Here is a 16,962-nt window from a genome sequence, read left to right as displayed (position 1 = left end):
CTGGTTTGTACCCTTTTACATAATTAAAATGGTGCATTTTTATGTTCTGTGAAATTCACCTCAATAAAAACTATATAATTAAAAAAAACTTTAGTCTCACTTATGATTTGAATGAATCTTTTTACTCACATGCCTGGTTTTGTAACACTGTGCACCGGTCACCTGGAAAATATTGGTTCACCAAGTTTGCAGATCTTCCAAATACTGACACATTTCATCATACAATATCGAAAACATCCAGCCATTTCAGCAAGATACCAGTTTTCCAAAGTTCTATTTTTTCTTTTTTTTTTTTTGTAGAACATATTGGCAATAAAATCTGTCAGTTGTTTCCCTGGATGTGTCAGGCTCACAGCCTTTCATTTTTGAGAAAATGTGGGCCAGATCTCCAAGTCTGAATAATCATAATTTGTCTGTCATCCTTTCAAGGAAAAATAGCATTTCATGTGTTCATAGACTGCAGCTCGCCAGGCTCCTCTGTCCATGGGGATTCTCCAGGCAAGAATGCTGGAGTGGGTTGCCATGTGCTACTCCAGGAGATCTTCCCAACCTGGGGACTGAACCCAGGTCTCCCGCACTGAAGGCAGATTCTTTACCGAATGAGCCTCCAGAGCTACTCTCCAGTTGTGGTTCAAGGGCTTCTCACTGCAGTAGCTTTTCTTATTGCAGAGCACAGGCTCTAAGGTGCACGGGCTTCAGCAGATTCTACTTGTGGGCTCTAGAGTACAGGCTCAGTAAGCAGTTGTGGCACACAGGCTTAGTTGCCCCACAGCATGTGGGATCTTCCCAGATCAGGGATCGAATCTGTCCCCTGCATTGGCAGGTGGATTCTTAACCACTGGGCCATCAGGGAAGCCCATGAAAACAATTTTGATCTCATGGAGCTCCTGAGAGGGTGCCAGACATATGTAAGACTGACTGCTAAAAGGCGTGGAGTTCTGAGTATTGTGGAAAAGAATACAAATGAACATTTGCTGTGTAAGGCCATCCTCAAAACCCCCTAGCTAGTAAACAGGGTCTGAACAAGCCCACTGATATTATACATTAAATTAACTTGATTCAAAGTGGAACCTCCCAAGGTGTTCACTGCATTTTAAAATTAAGGCATCGGGGACGCTTCTGAAGGTGATGAAGTTCAGGAAAACATCCCTAGTTCCCCAAGTTCCGACGGAGAGGTTGGTGCCCTGAAGTTAGGACGGAAGGCACAGCGCAGTGCATCCAGCAGAGGGCGCTGCGGCGCCGCCTCCCAGCCCCGAGCAGCGCCCAGTCAGCCAGCATCCTTGGAAAAGGAGCCTCTCACACTGGAACTTGAAGTCAGTCGGGGCAGGGGTTGGGGTGGGGGGGATGGGGGGATGGGGGGTGGGAGTTGGGTGTTGAGTCGGAGGGGAGGCTTGCTTACAAACCTGACCCAGGGATTCTAACTGCACAAGTACAAAAGGCTTGCTCAGTCCTCTCAGGGGCTGGAAAAGTTAGTGTTTAAAGTGGAAACTAATTTTATACTCCACTGGAGTTTCTTATTACTAAAAAGATTTTTTTATTAAAGTGGTAGCTGCACATGTCCAACATGTAAGGAAGAGCCAAGGATGGATGTAGAGGTGCCCCATTCCCACCCCAGGGCCAGGCATCCCTAAAATCATTTCTGTTTTCTCAACTTTTTGAGGATTCCTTTACATCTTGGTATTATATATAACATGGATGCATGTTATACATATATATATTATATATATTATATACATATATATTATATGTATATTATGTATATGTATATAATATTATGTATATGTATATAATATACATATATAACATATGTATACATGTTATACATACATACATACATACATACATATATATATATATATATATATATATACACACATACATATTTCTTGACTTACCAGGAGTTATATCTTTATTTCTTTTAAGATTTTTTTTTTTTGATGTGGACCTTTTTGTTTTTTTAAAGTTTTTATTGTATTTGCTACAATATTGCTTCTGTTTTATGTTGTTTTCTTGGCCGAAAGGCATGTGGAATCTTAGCTCCCCAACCAGGGATTGAACCTGCACCCCCCACATTGGAAGGCAAAGTGTAAATCACTGGACCACCAGGGAAGTCCTCCATCTTTATTTTTGATTGCACGCAATGCAGCCCTTATTCCTTTTCCTTGGCAATTTAATTTCACTGACTTCCACTGCATGAATTATTAGCAGAATGCCTGTGAAAAAGGGTACACACATATCATGCTTTAGGGGCTCTGGAGAAAGGTGGGGAGACAAGGCTTAAGGACTTATGATCAAAGATACAGTGTCTCAAGAATTAAATGTGATAGCAGAGTGCAGATAAGTTTTAATAGCTCTCAAGTATCCCAGGTGGCTCAGTGGTAAAGAGTCCACCTGCCAGTGCAGGAGACGCAGGCTTGACCCCCAGGCCAGGAAGACCCCCTGGAGAAGGAAATGGCAAGCCACTCCAGTATTCTTGCCTGGAGAATCCCACGGACAGAAGAGCCTGGACAGCTACAATTCATGGGGTGGCAAAGAGTCAGATATGACTGAGCAACTGAGCATGCACGCACATGTATATTGAAATTGGTCTAGTATTTAAAAATTTTTAAGGAATTTTAAAAATTCCTTTTCTTTCTTGTATAATCCTGGCAAGATTTTGCCTGACATAAGGACTAGATTCATGTCTTCTAAGGGAGGGTGAAAGTTACTTCTCCTCTGAGTTCATTAGTGTCCGTCCAAATGGTCATTCCATCCATAACACAGTAATCTCATTAAAATGACCCGACAGACCAAGATCACCCCTGCAAAGGGCCAGCAATGACCAATATCGAAGCAAACTTGTATCTCAAGGCTGGATCTGGCTGTGCCTTGCGGCATGTGGGATCTCAGTTCCCCGACCAGGGATGGAACCCAGACCCCCCGCATTGGGAGTGCAGAGTCTCAGCCACTGGACCCCCAGGGAAGTCCAAGTAGTCATTTTTAAAGGCTAACAAACATGTTTCACTCTTTTTGTAGTTCTCAGAACTTAAAATATTGTAGTTCTACTTCTTAATTCATCAATTAAACATTTTAAAAAAATTTTTAGTTTGGAAATAAATCCAGACTTACAAAAAAGTTGCAAAAAAAAAAAAAAAAGTTGCAAAAAGAGCACAAAGCTTTCCTATAGGTCCTTCAGCCAGCCTCCCCAAATGGTCATTGACCTCATTGACCCAATGACCTCCCCAAGACCTGGAAACCAATCCCCACTCAACCCTATTAACCAATCAGAAGTCCCATCTGTGGACCAGAAGTCAATCAGGAGTCACACACTGTGGGTATTTGCATACAGAGCCATGAAAGTAAACAAGACCATAAAGAAAAGATGAAGGAAATTAGAAGGAAGTTTTTATTGAATGATGACCACATGTATCCCTTGGGTTTGTGTCACGCTAAATAGGATGATGACTTCTCTGGAAAATTAACTGAGACTTTTTAGAATAAGTGCCAGAGTGCTTTCCAGTAGCATTCTTTAATTCTGTCACTTAAAGCAGAACAGAGACAAAAATTTCAGATAGATCTTTCAAAGGGACACTGCTTCCCCCTTTGCAAAGAAATGTGCAAAAACCAAATTCAAAAGTGATGACATCATTAGAAGTTTGTCAAAACCCATGGAACGTACAACACAAAGAGGGAGCCCTAATGTCAACCAGAGCTTTAGTTAATAGCAATAAGGTGTCACTATTGGTTTAGTGACCGTAACAAATGCACCAAACTTAGGTAAGATGTTAAGAATAAGGAGAGCTCTGTGTGGGTATGGGGTGGGGGATCATGGAAATTCTCTGGTTTAGGTTCAATTTTGAGCATTGCTTTGCTAGTGTGTGAGATGAGCGCAATTGTGTGGTAGTTTAAACATTCTTTGGCATTGCCTTTCTTTGGGATTGGAATGAAAACTGACCTTTTCCAGTCCTGTGGCCACTGCTGAGTTTTCCAGATTTGCTGGCATATTGAGTGCAGCACTTTCACAGCATCATCTTTTAGGATTTGAAATAGCTCAATTAGAATTCCATCACCTCCACTAGCTTTGTTTGTAGTGATGCTTCCTAAGACCCACTTGATTTGTCATTCCAGGATGTCTGGCTCTAGGTGAGTGATCACACCATTGTGGTTATCTGGGTCATGAAGATCTTTTTTGTATAGTTCTTCTGTGTATTCTTGCCACCTCTTCTTAATATCTCTGCTTCTGTTAGGTCCATACCATTTCTGTCCTTTATTACACTCATCTTTGCATGAAATGTTCCCTTGGTATCTCTAGTTTTCTTGAAGAGATCTCTAGTCTTTCCCATTCTATTACTTTCCTCTGTTTCTTAGCATTGCTCGCTGAGGAAGTCTTTCTTATCTCTCCTTGCTATTCTTTGGAATTCTGCATTCAAATGGGTATATCTTTCCTTTTCTCCTTTGCCTTTAGCTTCTCTTCTTTTCACAGCTATTTGTAAGGCCTCCTCAGACAACCATTTTGCTAACAAAGTAATGTTCAAAATTCTCCAAGCCAGGCTTAAACAGTACGTGAACCCTGAGCTTCCAGATGTTCAAGCTGAATTTAGAAAAGGTACAGGAACCAAAGACCAAATTGCCAACATCTGCTGGATGATCGAAAAAGCAAGAGGGTTCCAGAAAAACATCTACTTTTGCTTTATTGACTATGCCAAAGCCTTTGACTGTATGGATCACAACAAACCGTGAAAAATTCTGAAAGAGATGGGAATACCAGACCATCTGACCTGCCTCCTGAGAAATCTGTATGCAGGTCAAGAAGCAACAGTTAGAACCGGACATGGAACAACAGACTGGTTCAAAATTGGGAAAGGAGTACATCAAGGCTGTATATTGTCACCCTGCCTATTTAACTTATATGCAGAGTACATGATAAGAAATGCAGGGCTGAAAAAAAAAATAAAAAAAAAAAAAAAAGAAATGCAGGGCTGGATGAAGCACAAGCTGGAATCAAGATTGCCAAGGGAAATATCAATGACCTCCGATATGCAGATGACACTACCCTTATGGCAGAAAGCGAAGAACTAAAAAGCCTCTTGATGAAAGTGAAAGAAGAGAATGAAAAAGTTGGCTTAAAACTCAACATTAAGAAAACTAAGATCATGGCATTTGGTCCCATCACTTCATGGCAAATAGATAGGGAAACAATGGAAACAGTGAGAGACATTATTTTTGGGGGGCTCTAAAACCACTGCAGATGGTGACTGCAGCCCTGAAATTAAAAGATGCTTGCTCCTGGAAGGAAAGTTATGACCAAGCTAGACAGCATATTAAAAAGCAGAGAGATGTTACTTTGCCAACAAAGGTCCATCTAGTCAAAGCTATAGTTTTTCCAGTAGTTATGTATGGATGTGAGAGTTGGACTATAAAGAAAGCTGAATGCCAAAGAATTGATGCCTTTTTTGGAGAAGACTCTTGAGAGTCCGTTGGACAGCAAGGAGATCCAACCAGTCCATCCTAAAGGAAATCAGTCCTGAATATTCATTGGAAGGACTGATGCTGAAGCTGAAACTCCAATACTTTGGCCACCTGATGTGAAGAATCGATTCATTGGAAAAGACCCTGATACTGGGAAAGATTGAAGGCAGGAGGAGAAGGGAATGACAGAGGATGAGATAGTTGGATGGCATCACCGACGCAATGGACATGAGTTTGAGTATGGTCCAGGAGTTGGTGATGGACAGGGAAGCCTGGGTTGCCTGCAGTCCGTGGGGTCGCAAAGAGTCGGACACGACTGAATGACTGAAAGGAACTGATCTGAGGCTCGATTTTTCTATAAACCTAAAATTCTTTTAAAATGTCTCTTAAACTGATAAAAAGTGATGATGAATTATTTATTTATTCATTTATTTATTGTTTTGGTTGATTGCACGATCTTAGTTCCTTGACCAGGGGTCAAACCCACTTCACTTGCAGTGAAAGCACTAAGTCTTAACCGCTGGACTGCCAGGGAAGTCTGATGATGAGTATTTTAGAGAAAAATAGATGTGCTTTTGCTGGCAAAATGTTTCCTGTGGTATTTGGACAAAGGTCTGTCCAGGGGGCAAGGTAGCCTCTAGCAAAAGCCCAGTAGGCATGTGAGCTCGCCATCAAGATATCCTGATCTTCCCTGAAAACACAGGCTACAGAGAAGAGCCGTTTTGCGGCTGATGATCCATTGTGAGCTGTGAGGCCACGTGGATGGTGCACCAGCCCCGTGGGCCACCAGGAAGGGTGCCATGAGAATGGAGGGGCCCGCGTGGGAAGCCAGGCCAGAGGAGGCATGGACGGGCTCTCCATCAGTCTTACTGAGCGTAGACGGAAGCTAGTCCCTCACAGACACATCTTTTTGGAGTGATCACGTGATGGTCTTCTCGGCGAGCTGGACAGAGGATGTGAGATGTAGCTCCTCTATACCCGCGAGTGCAGGTGGTCAAAGCAAGGATGTTTGCTGGGGTCCTGAAAGCAGGAGCTGAGTCTCCGATGACTCAGACAAGAAACTCCTAGGATTTCAAGTGGCATATCTCAGAGATGTCTGCTGTAGCCTGCACACTGCAGAACTTGAATCTGTCATCCCAAGGCCCCAAATACTGCAACTAAAATATATATATTCTTTCTCATACTCTTTTCCACTTGGGTTTATCAAAGGATACTAAAAATAGTTCCCTGAGCTGTACAGTAGGACATTACTGTTTATCTATTTTATGTATAGTAGTTTATATCTGCTAATCCCAAACTCCCAATTTATCCCTCCCCCACCCACTTTCCCCTTTGGTAACCATAACTTTGTTTTCTGTGTCTGTGAATCTGTTTTGTAAATAAATTCATTTGTATCATATTTTAGATTCTACCTATTGTTGTTCAGTTGCTAAGTTGTTTCCAACTCTTTGTGACCCCATGGACTGCAGCACACCAGGCTTCTCTGTCCTTCACTATCTCTCTGAGTTTTCTTGAACTCATGTCCATTGAGTTGATGATGTCATCCAACCATTTCATCCTCTGTTGCCCCTTTCTCCTCCTGCCCTCAATCTTTCCCAGCATCAGGGTCTTTTCCAATGAGTTGGCTCTTTGCATCACGTCACCAAAGGTTTGGAGCTTCAGCTTCAGCATCAGTTCTTCCAATGAATATTCAGGGTTGATTTCCTTTAGGATTGACTTGTTTGATCTCCTTGCAGCAAGGGACTCTCAAGAGTCTTCTCCAGCACCACAATTCAAAAGCATTAATTCTTCAGTGTTCAGCTTTCTTTATGGTCCAACTTTCACATCCATACATGACTACTGGGAAAACCATAGTTTTGACTAGACAGATCTTTGTTGGCAGAATAATGCTTTTTAATACACTATCTAGGTTTGTCACAGTTTTCTTTCCAAGGAGCAAGAATCTTTTAATTTCATGGCTACAGTCACTGTCCACAGTGATTTTGGAACTCAAGAAAATAAAATCTGTCCTGGAAGAGCAGGGTAGGGTGTCAAAATACAGACTGTATATGGATTTTCAATCAATGAAAAAACTTGAAACCCAGATATCAGACCACAGTGACAGGGCAGCCCAGGGTCTGAGCTGCCTTTGTTTGTGGTGAGGTGGTATGGACCACAGAGAACATCATGACCGATGACCGCAGTTGGACTGTGACCCGTGACCCTAGTTTATTCACTAGTATGAGTCGATGCAGTTTGCTGATGCGGAGGCGTCATGTCTGTGAGGAACACTCCCGACTGGACAGCAGCTCCACGCTCAGGTCTGCCAGCCAGTCCTCTGAGGGTGTGTGTGCTGAGGGCCCTGCAGGGAGCAGGTGGGGAGGCACAGGCTGGGGGTGCCCCAGGGGTGGCGGGGCAGACAGCGCCCACACTCTGGACATAGAAAGGAGAGGCCAGCGAGACTTGGGGGGCCTCTGATATCAGGGTGACCCTGAAACACATCAGGATCAAGAGAACAGGGATGAGGCTAGAGCACCCCCTTCTATTGAAGATTAGGCCTCCACAAAAACAGGAAGGTATTTTTTAGTTGACCCATTATATCAATAGTCTAAAGAAGAAAAAGCACACGATCGTATCGATGAAAAGAAAGCATTTGACAAAACTCAACATCCAATTATGATAAAGACTCTCAGAAAACTGGGAATAGAAGGAAACTTCCTCAAACTGAAAAAGGGCATTGTGAAAACCCTCCAGGTAACATCACTTAGAGATGAAAGACCGAAGCTTTTCCCTAAGGGATATCCACTCTCACTACTCATATGCAACATTGTACAGGACGTCCTGGGCTTCCCAGGTGGCGATAGTGGTAAAGAACCCATCTGCCAATGCAGGAGACATAAGAGACATGGGTTTGATACCTGGGTTGGGAAGATCCCCTGGAGGAGGGCACGGCAGCCCACTCCAGTATTCTTGCCTGGAGAATCCAATGGCCAGAGGAGCCTGGTGGGCTACAGTCTATAGGGTCGCAAAGAGTGGGACATGACTGAAGTGAATTAGCACGCACAGGATGTTCTAGCCAGTGCAGTAAGGCAAGAAAAAGAAATAAACGTCATCCAGATTGGAAAGGGGGAAATAGAACTGTTCCTATTTGCAGACCACAGAAAACTCTCAGAACTAAAAAAGTGAGTTTGGTAGTCTCAGGAGGCAAAGTCAAGAGCCAGAAATCAACTATATTTTCATATATTAACAATGAAGAGTTAGAAATTAAAAATCAATACCACTTACAATAGCTCCAAAACCAAAAGATACTTAAAAGATGTCAATTATCTCCAAAATGATATAGAGCTTTAAGGCTATTTAATCAAAATCTCACTAGGAATTTTTTTGTAAATATACATAAACTGATCTAAAATTTATATAGAATTGTAAGAGAATGAAAAAACACTTTAGAGACTGGGAAAGAATATTTGCAAATCACAAATCTGGCAGGGGACTCGAATCCAGAATATACAAACAATTCTCAAAATTAACAGTAAGAAAATAGATAACACAGTTAAAATAATAACAATAAACTTCAACTGACACATCTCTAGACAATAGATATATGAAATGCAAAGCCCATGAATAGGTTCTTGCCATCACTAGTGATTACGAAAATGCAAATTACAACCACTGTCACTGCACACTGATGAAAATGGCTAAAATAAAAGAAGCTGACGACATCTGAGAATGAAAGCTGCTGGCGACGAGGTGGATGAGAGGCGCTCACACCGGGCTGGGGGAGGAATTCAACACTGCCCAGAAAAACATGGGTGGTTTCGGATAACGTTAAACAGGTACTTACCATAGGAGCAAGCAATCCCACTCATGGGCGCTGATTAACCCCAGAGAAAGCAAAACGTGTGTCTACACATGTGAGTACTTCTAGCTGTTTTATTCAAAATCATGAAAAACTGGAAACAGCCCAGGCAGCCCTCAGCTGGTGAATGGATGAATGAGCTTTTGGGTAAAGGAAGACGACGGAGGAACAGGAAGGAGCCAGTGACTCACACGACAACTGGCCGGGATCGCCAGGATCCACACTGGGGAAATAAGGGGCCACAGTGGGGATCTTGGGGAAGATCCCCCCCGACCAAAGCAAAACTGCGGTGCTGGAGGACAGACTGACGGGTGGCAGGGCTCGTGGGTGAGAGGACAGTGTTCCTACCAAGAAATACCCAGGGAGTTCTGAGGCAACGTCCCGTGCTGCATCCCGATGCAGGGACAGGCAGCCGAGTCTGTGCGCATCAGAGCTTGTCGCTCTGTGCACCCAAGGGGTTCACTCTATTCTGTGCTAATTTGAAAAATAAGAGTAAGTATGGGACATAGGGTTTTCAAAGCAGATACATTTCCAAAGCAGGTGAGCCATGGTTTGGGGCAGGGGCAAGGGGTGCCGGTACAGCTCTGCGTTGGTTCAGCCCAGTTCTGCAGGGAAGGGCTGATTTCCACCTCCTAGAGGCTGACAATGATGACCTGATCATGCTGGAACACCAGCACCAGTAGCATCCACCAGCACGCAACGTCGCTCCCAGCAGCTGCCTGGCTACCACTCTCAGTCTTTACCGAGGGAGAGCCCCAGGTTCACAGAGGGGGCACCTGCCTGAGGCCGATGGGGCCCAACGCCCGTGGTCCCAGCTGCCTTCTACTCACCATCCTGCTGCTGCTGGGGGCTTAACCTGCCCCCTCCAGAGCCCGGGACGTACATACCGTAGCCGGCGACGAGCGGGACGTGTGGGCCAGGGAGTGCCTGCTGCCGTCCATCCCCCCGTGGATAAGGTAGGCTCCCGCGCTGGAGACGATGGGGCTGCCCCCGACATCCATGGTGATGCCCACCATGCTGTGGGAGGGGACTGCGGGCGGGGAGGAGCCTGCCACCGTCACCTGGGCGCCGCCTGGGGCCTCAAAGTAGGACGCGGCGCTGCTGGGGGCGTACATCTGAGGCTCGGGGTTGTAGGCGTAGGCCGTCCGCCTGGTGGAGAGAGAAGAGGCGTCGTGTCAAAGCCAGGGCCCAGGGCACCGAGCGCGTGGGTAAGTCAGCCACGGACTGTCAACACAGCCAAGGTCACAGCCTGGGTCTCAGAAAGCATGTGGAATCCCGGCTGACACAACTGGTCATTTACAAACCGCAGGTGCGAACTGCACGCGGGGGCCCCCTGGGGGCATGGGGCGGGACTGCACCCGACCCTGGTAACGGGGAGGGCTACCCTGGGGATAAGATGATGTAAAGTCACTCACCGACACACCCACCCACCCAGCCACCCACACACAGAGGCTCAGGGGCACAAGTGCGTGTAAGGGCTGTGAAGCTGAATACACCCGATGTCAGTGTCCTGCAGTCACAGATGCCGTCACCACTGGCGGCAGGGAGTGGGACGGGGAGCCCGGGTGAATGGTACAAGGGACTCCGGGCTCATTTTGCAGCTTCCTGAGAATCTAGTTCTTTCAACCCGGAAAGTCAGTCTTTTTTTTTTTTAATGTAATTGCTTAATAAAAAGAATATCTAAAGGATTCCAAGAATTCATCTGATGTTCCTTTAACATCTGGATCAAATCATTAACCATGTCCATTGATGTCCAGCCTGCTGCAGTGAAAGGCCGTCAGTAGGGGTTTTTCCTCAGGGGTGACTGAGGGAAGGCCCCTTTGGGGGGTAGGGCGATCCCTCCTATCCTGGGGGACATCATCTCTGACTGCAGTGCAGTCAAACCAGGACGTTACCACCAGAGTGCCGCCCAGAGGCCCCAGGGTTCACCCATGCTCCTCTGTGTCAGCGCTGAGCTGTGGACACTCAGGATCCCAGCAGTCACATCTCTAACCACAGTCAGGCCCCCGCACCCTCCCAGGACCCCAAAGGGGGAGTCGTGAAACCAGAGTCAGAAGCAGGCACACGGGTGCATGCCGAGCAGCGAGCTTCTGGGAACCACATCACTCTGCCCCAAGCATCACAGAGTTCAAAAGCAGAGAGCCCTGGACGTCCTTGACAAGTAGAAGATCAAGTTCTCTAAACATCAAGATAAGCCAGAGGCTAACAGAGGCCAGAATGAAAAAGCAGAGATGGAAATGGTTTCTGGGTTTCGAAGGTGGGCTCTCCAGACTTCAAGGGTGGATTGGAGTTTCTGTTTTTTAAACTGCCTTTCCTTGAAGTAAAACTACAAAGGCCTATGCTTTCTGATATCTCCACTGGGCTGTGATGTCCTAATGGGGGTGTAATAGCTGGGTCACCCCACCAGGAGGTGAAGGGAGAAGATTGTGGGCAAACCCATTGCCAGGGGATCTCAGTAGGCATGGTGGCCAGGTGGGTTCCCTGCAAACCCCTTCCTGGGGAGGGGAGAAGACACCCACGTACAAGGCTCCGTTGGTGAAGACGGCGTCCCCGCCCTCCACGTACTGCACCTGGGGGGGGTACACGTGCTGCACCGGCTGGACCTGAAACAACAGCAGACACTTGGCGTTACGCGGTTTCCAGATTATTCAGGTGGAAATATCTCCTATCGTCTTTTGTGAACACTTAGTGCGTTATACTTGTCCTACCCCTGGCCGGCACTTCTAAAAACTAGGAGAGACAGTCACGTCGAGGCCACATGTTCCGCATTAGCCCAGACAGGGATTACCGCAGCAGGTTGGGGCCCCTATTCCAGGCGGAGGGGAGCCCAGCTGGCATCTGGGGGCCGAGATGCAGAGTAGGGCGGGGCGTTGGTGGTGGTGATGGTGACTGGGGTCTACTGGCCACTGGGCAGAGGGGCCGGTCCTGCCTGACGGCTGACACCAGAGATACGGACAGAACTGGGACCTTGGAGTGTGATCCCAATCCCCATTACTCCCATCCTCCGGCAGGGCAGGGGTTCAGTGGCTCACGTGCTCTATCACCCCCGTGCCAGCAGCTGGGTTGGGGGAGGGGCCTTGGGAACCCCCCGGGGAGAGACTGAAGGTCTGAGCAGAATCAGTAGGAGTGCTGGGCCTGGAGTGGGGGTGGGGGGCTGGGGGTGGAGGGCGGGGGCGGTGGGAAGACCCCTCCCTCCTCTGTCAGTCCACAGCCTCAGCTGATGACCCCTGGAGGATACAGGCGCTCTGATGGAGCCCAGAGCTCTGTGTGGGGAACTTCAGGACTCCGCTGTGGAGGGAGGCTTAGTGGATGCCTGATTCAAGCTCACTGGGGATGAGGAAATCAGGGTCAGGTCTCATCATGGCCTCTCTGTAGACCTTTGTGCAGCGGCAGGACTGGGTCGACTCCCACCTCTGAGGACACAACCCAGGGACATGTGCACACACATAACCCCTCTCGCCTGTAGGGGGTGGGTAAGATGCAGAGGTCAGCCCAGAGAGAAATGGTGGACACATGCCCAGCCCCATGGAACAGGGGAAGCTTCTGGAATCACGGAGCCATGGTCACACCCCTCCCTCAAGGAGGTGAGGCAGAGACGCAGGGTCCCTGCTGGGCACCCCCAGAGCCTTCGCTCCTCCTCCTGCTGCTGCTGCTGCTGCTAAGTCACTTCAGTCGTGTCCGACTCTGTGTGACCCCATAGATGACAGCCCACCAGGCTCCCCCGTCCCTGGGATTCTCCAGGCAAGAACACTGGAGTGGGTTGCCATTTCCTTCTCCAATACATGAAAGTGAAAAATGAAAGTGAAGTCTCTCAGTTGTGTCTGACTCGTAGCGACCCCATGGACTGCAGCCTACCAGGCTCCTCCGTCCATGGGATTTTCCAGGCAAGAGCACTGGAGTGGGTTGCCAGTGTCTTCTCCTCGCTCCTCCTACAGGAAACCCCACATCACACAGCATCAGGCAAACCTCTCTAAACACCCTGCTAATCTGAGCAGAGCCCCTTGAAGGGAGAGGCGTGTCCTCTGGGGTCTCGCCATCTCCAAACTATGCTCCTAGGTCCTGTTGCATGGGAGCCTGAACAAATTTGAATTCAGCATCTCACATAGAGCAGGAGTCGGCAAACTCTGGTCCTTGGGTCACATCTGGCCCGCCTAGTCTTACAAATAAAGTTTTATTGGCACATGGCCACACCATCCCATCCATGGTTGTTGCATGGTTGTGCTTGAGACCATCTGGCCTGCAAAACCAACCAAACAAACAAAAAGCACTGTGAGGCCTTTTCCAAAAAAGGTCTGCCAACCGCTGCTCAGATCACGCTGCCTCTCTGAGCTGATCATCTGGGCTGCGATCTGGCTGCTGAGCCCACACGTTCAAGCTCTGTTCTCTAGTCATTTAACTGCTCAAGAGGCGCCTGTCTGAGGGTCCAGCACTTGCCTGTGGGTGGGTCTACCTCTGCTGGAGGCTCCATGTTCCTTCTATTCAGAAACCTCTGCTGTCTGCCTGTGTGTCTACAGCTGCACCCAGCTCTACCTAGCGGCTCACTTGTGCCCCAAAGGCTGAAGATCTGAATGAATAAAGATCATCAGCTTTCTTGGCTTGTAGCAAACTATCTGGAGTGACAGATTTTTTTTTTTTTTTAATGCTTCCAAAGAGAGCTTCCTGGTAAGGAGCCAAACATGCCACACAAAAGGAAACAACGAAACAGGAAAGCAAGTACTGTCGTTCGGATGGGGGCCCCCAGGCATGCCGTGCCAACCGTGTCCCATGTCCCCTGCGCTGCGGTTACCTGCTGTGGCACCTGCTGGCCTCTGGGGAGGGAGAGTGGCTGCATCTGGGCCCCTTTGGGAGCTGAGCCCGCTGCCTGGACCAACACCCTCTACAAGGGAAGGAGAGAGGACATTTAGGCTCATCATACGTGAGTCCTGAAAACAAATACCGCTCACAGCCGGCATGACTGTGCCTGCTGCTGCTTAATGGAAACATAGGTGGGGGCGGGTGGCGGTAAGAAGGAGGGCACACACATGCCCCCAGCAGCTTTGTCTCCTGGGGATCTGTAGTCATCAGGGTGATGTGGGCTGAGAACTGGGTGCCGTCCGCACCACCTCCCCCTGGACAAGCTGGGTCACACCCCACCCTGTCAGTTCACCCTCGACCTGCCCCCGCTTAACACACAGGAAGAAAGGAAGCCCAGAGCGGTCACTGCTAGGTCGCAGTCCCAGCATCTCAGTATTGGAAGTTCTTTAACCCAGACTCAGGCCAGCCCCTTCCTGGGCTCCATGGCTGCTCTCTGGGCCCCCGGGCCGTCTTCCCAGAATGGCTCTCTCACGTTGCTGGAGAACTGGTTGGACGGACAAAGCTAGGAAAGCGGGAAGGATCAAATGCACTCCCGAGGGGAGGTAGGAATAGGAGGGATTTGTTTCTGTGAGCCTGGGGCTTTGGCGTGGACTCGGATTCTGTGATTGGCCTCGTGGATCCTATGCATCACCAGGCGCAGTAATTCTGCAGGGTTTGGCCTCATGAACACCACTGAACTAAGAATTCAACACACTTAGCCCTCCGTGAACTCACCCCCAAAGACACAGAGAACACAGATGGGACAGAGATCAACAGGATGGACGGACAAACCCGAAGTGTCCATCCACACAGGGGCGCACCCCTCAGCTAGAAAAAGGGGAGAAGCCCAACTCTCAACACAATGTGAATGGACCCCGAGAACATGATGCTCAGTGAGAGAAGCAGGCACAGGACACACAGCGTGTGATTCTATCTACGTGAAATGTCCAGAACAGGCCGATCCACAGGGACAGAGTGGATTCCTGGTTGCCAGGGGCTGGGGGTGAGGGATGGAGGGTCACTGCTAATGGGGAGGGGGTTTCTGTTTGGTAGGATGAAGATGTCCTTGAACTAGCCAGAGGTGGAGGCTGCAAAACACTGTGAATGTCTTAAACACTGCTAAATTGTTCACCTTAAAATGGCAAATCTTGTGTCATGTGAATTTCACCTCAAATAGAGAAATAAGAATTTTGAGGATTTACAGGCACACACTCCAAAGCTGAGGCATCCAGTATGGAAGATAATAGCTGTATATCTCTGTGGCCATTGACATTTACTTTGATTTAAATGAATTGCAAACTTCAGTTGCTCTGCAGCACTGGCTACACTGCTGGTGCTTGGAGCCTGGTAGGGCTGGCGGCAGGACACTCACACTGTGCGGGCAAGTTCTGCTGGACGGCACGGGACTGCAAGAAGTAGGAAGCGTGCATCATGGGATGGACGGAGCAAGAAAGCCCCTTACTGGGGAGGCACTGGGTGCTCACTCTTCAGGAAGCCTGCAGGCGAGACGGTGCCCAAGGGGTGGGGGATGCAGCCACTGATGCTGGGCTTGGGGGCTGGACCCATCTCCAGGGTCCAGGGACGGGAGCCTGGGATGGACATGGAGCTCATGGCAGAATGCTGGGACCAGTCTGCCTGCACTCGCCAGAGTGAAGGCGGCCACCACCCAGACCTGGGCCACCTGAGACTGGGGCTGGTGAGAGGGACCCCAGGGAACAGGGGGTGGAGGGCCCATGCATCAGGTGTGGTAGGCAAGGAAACAGTGAGGCCACAGCCGCAAGTGATCACGGCCTCTAGGTACCCATGCTGGGGTGGCCACACTTCTAAGAAGTAAGTGCCACACGTGCCTGACTACGTGTTCCAAACTGAATAAGTGGTGTTGGTGTCTATCTACTTGCTTTTGCTGAATTATGGGTTTTATTTTTCTTTTTTGCTGGTACCAATTATCTCCGTCCCACTCCTAATTTTCAGATTTGTAAATCACGGATAGTGGGCCTCTGCACATGTCTACCATTTCTGGTCTGCTCCATTACCTTCAGTTTCATGCGGAATTATGTTTATGTCTACCTTCTGATGTGTTCCAAACTACTGTGGAAATCTAGAAGTTGGGAGAAACTTGATGTGAAAATTCTCTGCAAATTTGAAAGAATATGCCACTTCTAATGCTAGATTTGATTATGAACCAATCCTAAGAATTCTCATTTCTGCGCAGAAGGCTCACTTCCAAGGTACAAGAAAACTGCCGCTAGCAGATGAGAATGAAGTCGATCAGAGTCCGAGAAGGGCTTTGGCTCTGAGTTTGGATCATTTCACCGATTCCTTGGCGGGGCCTTTAAAAACAAATGGTGAAAAAGCCAGATAACATGGGGAGAGGGAGGAACATGAGGGTGCATTTCAACAGCAGCAGCCGTGGAGCTGAGAAGTCAATTCAGAAAAATAGAGATGCCAGGCTCTGAAGATTTAAATGCTTTTTGAAACCGTGGTGGATGTGTCCCCTGGCTGCACTGGTTTTCCCGGGGCTGCCTAAGCAACAGGCGGGCTGATCTGTTACCTGTGGGGAGGCTGTCACTGGCTGGGCCACGGACGCCTGGGCAGCCGCCGACGAACACAAAGCCACGGAAGCCGGAGAATCCGATCCACTCTCTGAGTTCTGCATGCTCAGGTCTAAAGAGAGGCGGAGAGAAAGTGAGGGGAGGGTGAAGAGAGACAGTGAGCGGGGCAGGGCTGCCATCATGAAGCCTGTAGAGGCAATGTACAAGGTAAGTAAGTGAGTGGCAATGACCAAGTTCAAATGCAAGGATCCTGGCAAGACTAGGTAAGAAAGAGGCAGGGGGAAAGAGGCT

The 16,962-nt window shown here is 48.2% G+C and overlaps 1 protein-coding gene across 7 annotated transcripts in view; it reads right to left on the bottom strand.

Moving 5' to 3' along the window:
* Nucleotides 1-16,962, bottom strand: part of RFX2 (regulatory factor X2) — a 90,087-nt gene that overhangs the window by 24,298 nt on the left and 48,827 nt on the right. For 5 of the 7 annotated variants that reach the window (XM_043911809.1, XM_043911811.1, XM_043911812.1 and 2 more), the window contains exons 2-5: nucleotides 16,671-16,783; nucleotides 14,073-14,162; nucleotides 11,810-11,889; nucleotides 10,174-10,435 (exon numbers count right to left, since the gene is read on the bottom strand). In XM_043911809.1, the coding sequence (XP_043767744.1) occupies nucleotides 10,174-10,435; nucleotides 11,810-11,889; nucleotides 14,073-14,162; nucleotides 16,671-16,775 (537 nt within the window). In that variant the 5' untranslated portion in view covers nucleotides 16,776-16,783. The remainder of the gene's footprint in view (nucleotides 1-10,173; nucleotides 10,436-11,809; nucleotides 11,890-14,072; nucleotides 14,163-16,670; nucleotides 16,784-16,962) is intronic. The other 2 variants (XM_043911814.1, XM_043911816.1) reach the window with 2 other exon arrangements.

The sequence above is a fragment of the Cervus elaphus genome, chromosome 9 (assembly GCF_910594005.1).
Source record: "Cervus elaphus chromosome 9, mCerEla1.1, whole genome shotgun sequence".
Classification (NCBI taxonomy): domain Eukaryota; kingdom Metazoa; phylum Chordata; class Mammalia; order Artiodactyla; family Cervidae; genus Cervus; species Cervus elaphus.
This window is presented reverse-complemented; position numbering and strand designations above follow the sequence as displayed.